Source organism: Populus trichocarpa, chromosome 6, assembly GCF_000002775.5.
Source record: "Populus trichocarpa isolate Nisqually-1 chromosome 6, P.trichocarpa_v4.1, whole genome shotgun sequence".
Classification (NCBI taxonomy): Eukaryota; Viridiplantae; Streptophyta; class Magnoliopsida; order Malpighiales; family Salicaceae; genus Populus; species Populus trichocarpa.
Window position 1 is genome coordinate 243,201 of NC_037290.2, and position 8,693 is coordinate 251,893.

The following is an 8,693-nucleotide window of genomic DNA, read 5'->3' on the forward strand; positions in this document are numbered from 1 at the left end:
TTACTTCAAATTAATATTTTTTGATGTTTTTGTATTATTTTGATGTGGTGATATAAAAAATAAATTTTAAAAAATAAAAAAATATTATCTCCATATATTTTTTTATAAAAAATATTTAAAAAATAGTACTGTAGACATAGACTCATTGTATTGTGGACCACACAGTAGACATAGAGTGTTTGTCTTGTGGATGACACTTGATGCACCTGGAGGCGTCGTCTTTTCTGTTTATTAGTCAAAAAGTTATGTTGGATCTGGCTTGGCCGCCAAACTCAACGCTATTAAGGCTATTGGGTCCGGCTTGCAGCCTGACACACCGATCTTGAATCTGGCTGGGCATCCAGACCCAACGCTATTGGGTGTCGCTGAGCCGCTAGATATTTCTAATTTTATTTTTTTGCCTCTTTAGATTTTTTTTCTTTTCTCGTATTTAATTTTTTTTCATATGATAAAGAGAAAATAAATCGATGAGACTTTTTTTATATTGTACAAAAGTTGGGTGATGATAATTTTTTTTCATTTGAGGCTGGGTTGAATTTTCTTATTCAAGCATGTTTGTTTTTTTCTTTAAAAAATGCTTTAAAAAAATTTGAATTTTTTTTATTTTTTCCTTTAATTCAAATTAATATTTTTTGATATTTTTATATTATTTTGATGTGATGATATAAAAAATCAATTTTAAAAAATAAAAAAATATTATCTCAATATATTCTTTTTTTAAATAACCATTAAATAATAATATAATAGTTAACATATTGGCCCGTGCTTCTCAGCGGGTCAATGATAAAAAACTTTTCAAATATAAAAATGCTTGAATTGAGTTAAAAACACGAAATGTATTTGCACTATCACCATCTTGGAGGAGTTGTGGTATAATGACTAATACCACTGTTAGATAAAAAGGATCTTAAGGTGATGAATTTGTCACCATTGTCAGAATATAGTGACTTTATCTTTGTTTGAAATCGTGTTTCGACAAATTTTTTGAATTGTGGAAATATCTTTGAGATATCAGACTTGTTGACCATGGGATAAAACTAGATGTATCTACTAAAATGGTCTACAAAAATGAGATAGTAGCGCGAACCATTTGGTTTGTTAAAATGCCTTGTAGAGTAGCTTCCATTTGTACTGTGTTTCGTTCAATTTGTGTCATTTCTAGAGACCACTAGCTACCATGTTGCAGCTTCTAGACGGTGCAGATAGATTTCATGACCTATCAGGAGATCATGAAATTCTTCAAACGTCAAGGAGTTTTCTCGTGCACGAATGAGAGAAACAATCTCACTGGAATCAGTCCCTAATCTATGAAGGATGTGGAGCGCGAGGTCGTCATCCGAGAATGGCTGATCAATGATGGCAATTTTATCTGACAGTGTCTTTACATGCAAGTAATCAGTGATTGATCTATTTCTGCATTGAATTAATGTAAACTCCTCCTTTAGTTGCATGGCCCTAGTTTTGGAACGACTAGCATAAAGAGTATGGAGTTTCTGTCAGGCTTGATGAGATGTTTCTGCATTAGTTATAAGAGGGGTGATCTTGGTTGATGTCAAGGCTAGGATGGCGCTAAGGATGAGTTTATCATGTTTGACCCAGTATGTTCTATATAGGTTCGCAAATGGGTTGAGATCAATTAAGGGACATGGAATGTCACCATTTACATAGTTAGAAAAAGAAGTGTGTTGGGACTGAGGTTTTGGTTTTGATCTGAATGAGAAGACATGGTAGGATTTGAATTGTTCTCGTAGGAGATACCATATAGAGAATTAAAACTGATATGCTTACAATAAATTAACTCTTCTTACCTTATTCAAACGTTTACATAATGTATGTGTGTGTGTGGGTGTATACACACACACACACACACAGAGGTCATACATTGGTTATAGAAGTCCAGTGTAGATAGAACTTTTGGTTAAACTAAGCTTTATCCTTAAGATAGATTACACAAATACAGAGTTGCAGCAGGTTTTAAAAAGCGTGAATATAGACAGCAAATTCTCTTGGATTTCCAGCATTATCTTTATTTATTATACACCCTTCTTGTTTTAGTTTAAGTATAATTAATTTTATTATTAGTATATATTCGAAGTTTTTTATTTTTTATATCAATTATAAATCTAAATATATACTTAGTATTATTATATTATTATTTTTGTTTTGAAAATATTTTTGCTATTAATTATGTATTCTTAAAGATTTAAACTTGGAGATCCAGGCTTTCATTGAAACAATTCATCATGTCTTGTTATGATAAGCTAAAAATACTTGCTTGTTATTCTATAATATATATTTCTTAACTATGATGTAGGGATTCCTAATTATTATTACCATCTCGAATACTATTTTTATGTATTTTTGGGTTTGCTTTTGTTTTATGTGTCCCTACTAATAGTAATTGAAATGATGTGAACTAAATTAAACCCTTCTTCTACAGAAAGAAAAGCGAAAATGGAAATGTGATGGTCTAAATTTATCTACAACCTGTCTCTGCTTTTACCACGGCTATGGCCTGATACACTTTTGTTGTTAATCTTCTTGGCATTCATCTTGCTTCCAGAGCTTCCTCCTCCTCTAGATTCCTTCTCCTCTATTTGTTCTCTCACCACCTTTTTTTCCTGCTTCCATCGGTGTCTTTTTGTCAGGTCTCTTCAGTTTTTGATCATCTCTTGTACTGCTTTCGGACGGTGCTGGAGTTCTCGGTATTCCATCTGATCGGATGGTCTGTTCATACGAGCCTAATTGTAGCTTACTTAGCTCGTCCCTTACTATCGGTATCTGTTTCCCTCTGGAGAGCAGAAGCTCCTGTGTTGGCATTCTATGATCATTTTCCCTTGAGCCTTTCTCTTGTTCAAAGAATAGGACTTGCACAACTGTTCTTAATGGTAGCCGCTCATTCTTTACAGCGTGAGTGCGTACTTCTGGTGACAGTTTTTGGCAGTCTAGGTTCCTGCAGAGACGCTTCTTGTCTGCCTTGCTTAGATCAGGATGCTTCTGTTTTAATTGAAGACAAAAGAGCATGAATATAGTATGATAAATAAAACATGAAGAGCATTAGGGCATGGAAATTATTGAGTTGCTGAACAGGACTTGAGCTTTTTATCTTGGTAACGTATATTGCATATAACTTTTTTACCTTGAGATAAATGTTTATTGCCCTGTAAAGGTCATCATGATCTTTCCTGGCAATATCTGGTAAAGCTTCTGCAACAGATAAAACTTTTGATACCGGCAAGTTGATATCTGTGGCAACTGCTTGAAGGTAAGAGTCAACAAGCTTTCCAATCTTTCTAATTGATCTCATAAACTGGGTGTTTTCTGTAGGTGCTGGTGATGTTCTTCTCCGTAGCAGCAGGAAGCTTTCTAGCACTGCCGCAACCAAGTCAATATCATAATAATATTGATTAGAGGATGAATGTGAAGGAAATAACAGGTCACTAACTGTTGCCTCCTCTAATTGCAGGCTTGATCTCCTTATAAGTTCTGTCTTTGTAACTGTAGATGCGCCTAGGTAGTTAGCAATGCTAAGTAGTCTTAACAAGAAACCAACTGAAACGGACCCTTTATCTGATGGGATCTTATTCACGATGATTTCAAGAATTTTCCGATGCTTATCTGTAACCTCATCAGTCTGAGACACTGAGCTCTCTGGACGTGTGATCTTTGTAGTGTCTGGTAGCCAACGACAGGCATAAACATGCAAAGCTTCACCAATGAGCTGCGGTGGGAGCATATGTGTTGATTTGATAGCTATAATTATGCACCGGAAAAGGTCTATGTCAAGATCAGATATGTCCTCTGTCCACCAATCCTTCGGAACCAATTGCTGCTGCTTGTTGAACCCTATTCTAGTGTAAGTGTAGGACCATGTGACCTGCAAAGAAAGATGATTTTCCTGAAAAGATTTAGTAATCTAAAGAACAGTTCTGTAATTGTTCATGTAAGGTATTTGTTAACCTTTGCAGGGGGTGTGAGGATTTTTCCAACAATTGAATCAATGCATCTTCTGATGATTCCCAGGTTCTCTGACCACTCAGTTAGCTTGACTGTTGTCTGTAATGTGATAATGGAGTCCTTCCAACCTACTAGAACGCAGGAATTAAAGAAGGCCTCAAGTTTAAGGACAAAATTTCCCTTCTCAACAGCTTCTGTCATTCGAAGGAACTTTGCAGCACAAAATGCAGATACAAAGTTATGAGCACTGAGATTGATTGTTATTCCATAGCAATATTTAGCACACAGCTCAAAAGCATCTTCCCCTCCAGGAATATCATGCAGCTGTATGGTAACAGTACTTGAATCATCAGAATCTGCACACAGCCTTTGTAAGAGGCCACACTTCGGTAATAGTGAAAACTGCAGCTAAGAACAGTAAAACTAATAAGAATCTAAGTCATCTTGGATGAATTTAAGGTTCAGAAAATCAAGAAACGTAGATTAAAAAGTGAAATTGTATTTTACATGCCCTGGCTAAATCATACCTGATGAAGAAGATAATTGATGTTGCTGATTTGTATAACAAGGTCATTAGGTATATCTGATACCACAGACCTGCAATTCAAAAGTACTAACATGACTGAATACAACTCACATATGATATATGCAACTTTAATCTAATAGAATTTAGCGATAGATCAGCATACCTGGTAGCCTCTTCTGTGTAGAAGGTATCGAGCCGCGTCCCAAGTTTCATAAACTTCATTTTCGCAATTTTCTTTTCCTTTAATCAAAAGACAGTGAGAGATTTTAACTTCAGAACAATGGAGCATGCCCTTATGAGATCTTACCTGAAAGAAATCCAGGATGTGTTTATATACAATTTAGTAAACAGAAAACTACACTGTGATTAACCATAGTAATTTGTACATGAATTTTGTATATCAAACAATATTAACCAATGCAATCTATGTATTCATTGTATACTTCAATTAGTTCCAGCAGCAATGGTGATTCATGAATTCTAATTTATTTTTTGTTCAGAACAGATTCTAAATGAAATGTATTAAAAGGAAGGGCATAATACACAGAAGAAGGCCAGAAACTTGGCTAAAAAAGAAAATCTCTTTCTATATCTTTTCTCTTTCAATAATGTTAATTATTTTTCTGCTGAATAATTCCCATCTTCACTTGCTGCTGCCTGGAATTAAAATTGGGAAAATCAAACCTGAGAAAAATGTTGGGAAAATGTCAAAAAAAAAATATATATAGTAGAAAAAAAGCAGGGAAAAAAATACTAATTTTCAAAACATATTGAAGTGATTGGTAAAAAGAAAATCAAAGGGGAAATTACAAAATATGATTGGATTAAACATGCAAATAGTCACTAATTAAGGGAAAATCTTAGAGAGTTTTTAGGACATACAATGATTGACAGGGCACAAGGGCAGTAATCTAACAACTTCATCAGCTCATAAAGAAACATTTAATTTTGAGAAAAAGATTCATCACCATGCAGTGGCTTCACAGTTATGGCCAAAATATCAAAAACATGAGGAAGAAGAGCAAAAGAAACTGAGATGGTGGAAGAAGAAAGGATTACAATTCATGAAAGACATGTCAATCCACATAACTGTACAGCTTTAGCATGCAAAAGTGTTAAACACAGAGAGTTGAACACTTTTAAAATGTAATTGGCATGTAGGCCTTACCTCACCTAACCTTTTTAATCCAACAAGGGCCCCATCATATTCAACATTTTTCTGTATAGAACCCTACAAGACAAGCCCTTTAACAACAGAAGAAGAGGACGGTGCTGTCAGGCTCCTAGAGAAAAGAGGATGGTGCTAGAAGAAGAATCTTTACAGGAAACAGAAGCAGTTTCTTTGACACCCTAAATCATGCAAAACTTTCTCTAGTTTATATCTTTATCAGGTCCATTAAAAGTTAATTCGGTGGTTGAAGTTGATTGAATGCTTAATCAGCAAGGCAAGAACTCTCACTGGTTTACAAGTTTAGGCATGGGATTTTGTACTTGTTGTGCTAAAATGCTGACAGATATACCTCATAAGAGACTGAAATATCTGATTTGGCAGAATCCAAAACCCCTTTAAGCAGTAAATGCGTGGCTCTGCCTCAGCAATTACCTCACCAACCACACCAGTCCCCGCAAACATAGTAACCTTATATACTATAAAACAAAATAACTGTATATAGGTATAGTAACAGATGTATTCAAGTAGTCTCGATGCATGAAAATTGGTCCGATGATATTCCCAGCAAGTAAACTTTGTAGCTGTAATATTGTAGGCATGTGACAAATGGAAGATCCTAAAGATTGATGGAAAAACACTAAAGTTTCAACTCAGAAATTAAACATTCCATGTCAAAAGGAGATGCTTGATAATTTTATCTGACAAACCACTTAAAGGGCAAACAATAACACTCCAACTCATAATCATGCTTGGAATTTGAAAGGTTGAGCAAATACCTACCATAACTATGATGATGTTTGATGGCTCCTAATTACATTGCCTAAGCATGTCTTCCAACTAGTTTAGGAAATGAAAAAATGAAGTGATTCTTGACCTTTTATGGCTTGCAACCGAATCAAAGCATATAGTCCATACATAATGGAGTTGTGTGTCTAGACACTTCAGGGGTGCTTTCCTTTTCTTATCTCCAGGAAGTATAGACAGAGCTAAAAGTATTGGCGGTACTGGTTCTTTACTCTTTGATGCAGAAGGCCAATTTGTAGGCAAAAAGTTCCTTTTTCCTTGCTTAAAAACAGGTTGATTGTCGGCGGATGAGTAATAAATAGATTTTCCATTTCAACCAAATTGAGTGAGAAGTAAATTTGTGAATCTGTTGAAACCTGGAATTAAATTAAATGAAAGATTCCTTTGCCTTGGTTTCTTTATAGGGGTAATAACATAGAACATTAAATCTCACACCAACCCTGTTCTTGCAGTAGTTGACCACTCAATTGCTCTAGAGCATCTCACAATAAAGCAAGAGGAGGATAGGCTCAACTGATCAACAGCAAAGGGAATTAAAATTGATGGCAAGAAAATAAACAGTGTTGCTTAGCTTAATTGATATGAAATGATGCTGCCATGTATATTTTGGTGACATGAAGTCAGAAAGATAGACAGACACTGCATGCAATCAAATCTCTTCAAACCATATCTTATGTGAAACATGGATGGCATCTAGGAAGAAAGAGACATGAACTTCCATCGTAATGAAATAAAAGTAACTGTGGTCACTATGACTGGGAGACTCGATTTAATTTTCTCTAGGCAGACAACTACTACACAATCTAAGTTGATATGCTTTTGTTTATCTTTCCTATTCTGCAGCAGCCGAAATATCTCAGTGTCCCTTAGGCAATTGAAGTATTACGCCTAACAAAAGCTAAACAGATGGAGAGTAGACCAGTTTTTGTGATTTCCTCCATAAAAATAAGAACATGATCTCCCTATCCCTCCTCATCTAGAAAGAAAAAACTGTACCTTTAGGTATTGGTGGTCCAGATAGAATGCTATGTTGATCCTGGTGCTTTTAAAGATTGGTTGAAATCTAACCTAGTGGTCTGCACCAACAGGTGGTGGTGAAAAGAGAAACACAGTGGTAATGTAGCACAACACCAAGGTACTTGAAGCCCAAAGCCCTTGAGAGCTTTCTCTTCTAAACACTACATAATAACATCAACAATAAAGAATAGTAAAAAAGAAATGCTCATGTCAATTCAGAATCATTAATTGACATTCAAAAAATTTTCCTTCCACTATGATACTCCATTTACCTACTTCTGTTAACAATCCCTTTCGAAATTGATAAAGGAACTTGTCCACAAGGTCCCGGAAGGTTTTCCGTAAGGTCCCAGAAGGTTTTATAATTTTCTCCTTGTCCATATTCTATTGGAATTATTTTATTCAAAGCATACAGTAAAGCTTCTTTTTCCATATATATTTTTTTTATCCTCTAGCTAACCAAAGTGTGACGGAATCTCTAAAATCTGCATATAAACAAAAAAGCACCTTGAGCTAGCTTTTGTGCTTTGGCTATTGAGTGGGGGACAATAATAACGAGTCAAGCAGATTTCTGTCAATCAAATCACCCCGATTATTCCCATTTTACCAACTTAATTATCTACCACTGTATATCATCATCATCATCATCAATGAGACTGGACCAAAGCAAAAACACACACACAATTGTTCACATAATGAAGAAGGAAGCATATGTAAGCAAATATCAAGAAGAGTGAACATACCACAGTCCACAAGTAGTTGTTCGATTTCAAGCGGGCAGCAGCAGAACCCTTAATTGCACACGTGATGAAAAGCTGAAGATTCAACACTCTTCCAACTTGATTTGATAATTGATAAAGGAAGCAAAGACAGCAGTACCATGGAAACATAAATCAGGAACAAACAGGTGCCCATCAGTGTACATAAACATGAGAAGCAGGTATGTATGTGGCATTCAAGAAATGACTTGAAGGCTTCATGCATGTAATCCTGCTGGCTAAAGGGAGAAGAGGAGGTTGTGGTACTGCGGGTTTCTGTTAACTCAACTAGCAAGACAACACACTCGCAACAACTACAAGAAGAGAGAAGAAAATGAGTCTCTCCTCTTCCTCTCGATGTCTCACCTCACCAAGACTAGTGGAGGATAGAGAGAGGGGGTGGTTGGTTGGGATTAGTCAACATGGTAATGTATCAAAAGCATATTATATATGGTAGAAG

At 35.6% G+C, this 8,693-nt stretch overlaps 1 protein-coding gene across 2 annotated transcripts; it reads right to left on the reverse strand.

The window, feature by feature from the left end:
- Positions 1-2,395: 2,395 nt before the first annotated feature.
- On the reverse strand, positions 2,396-8,693 carry LOC7463635 (BTB/POZ domain-containing protein At5g47800). 2 transcript variants are annotated; one of them, XM_052453689.1, is made up of 6 exons: positions 8,219-8,693; positions 4,647-4,790; positions 4,485-4,554; positions 3,961-4,359; positions 3,140-3,877; positions 2,396-2,997 (listed from the first exon to the last, which is right to left on the reverse strand). In XM_052453689.1, the coding sequence occupies exons 2-6, from the start codon at positions 4,703-4,705 to the stop codon at positions 2,578-2,580; spliced, it is 1,686 nt and encodes a 561-aa protein (XP_052309649.1). In that variant the 5' UTR covers positions 4,706-4,790; positions 8,219-8,693; the 3' UTR covers positions 2,396-2,577. The 2 variants fall into 2 exon arrangements, with proteins under 2 accessions (XP_052309649.1, XP_052309648.1); XM_052453688.1 differs by lacking the exon at positions 8,219-8,693 and adding an exon at positions 5,366-6,516 and having other exon boundaries at positions 4,647-5,167.

Coding starts and splice junctions, on each gene's coding strand:
- LOC7463635 (XM_052453689.1), bottom strand. CDS start 4,705: ATGAAGTTTATGAAACTTGGGACGCGGCTCGATACCTTCTACACAGAA. Junction 4,555..4,646: donor TACACAGAAGAGGCTACCAG/GTATGCTGATCT, acceptor TTTGAATTGCAG/GTCTGTGGTATCAGATATAC. Junction 2,998..3,139: donor CAATAAACATTTATCTCAAG/GTAAAAAAGTTA, acceptor CAATTAAAACAG/AAGCATCCTGATCTAAGCAA.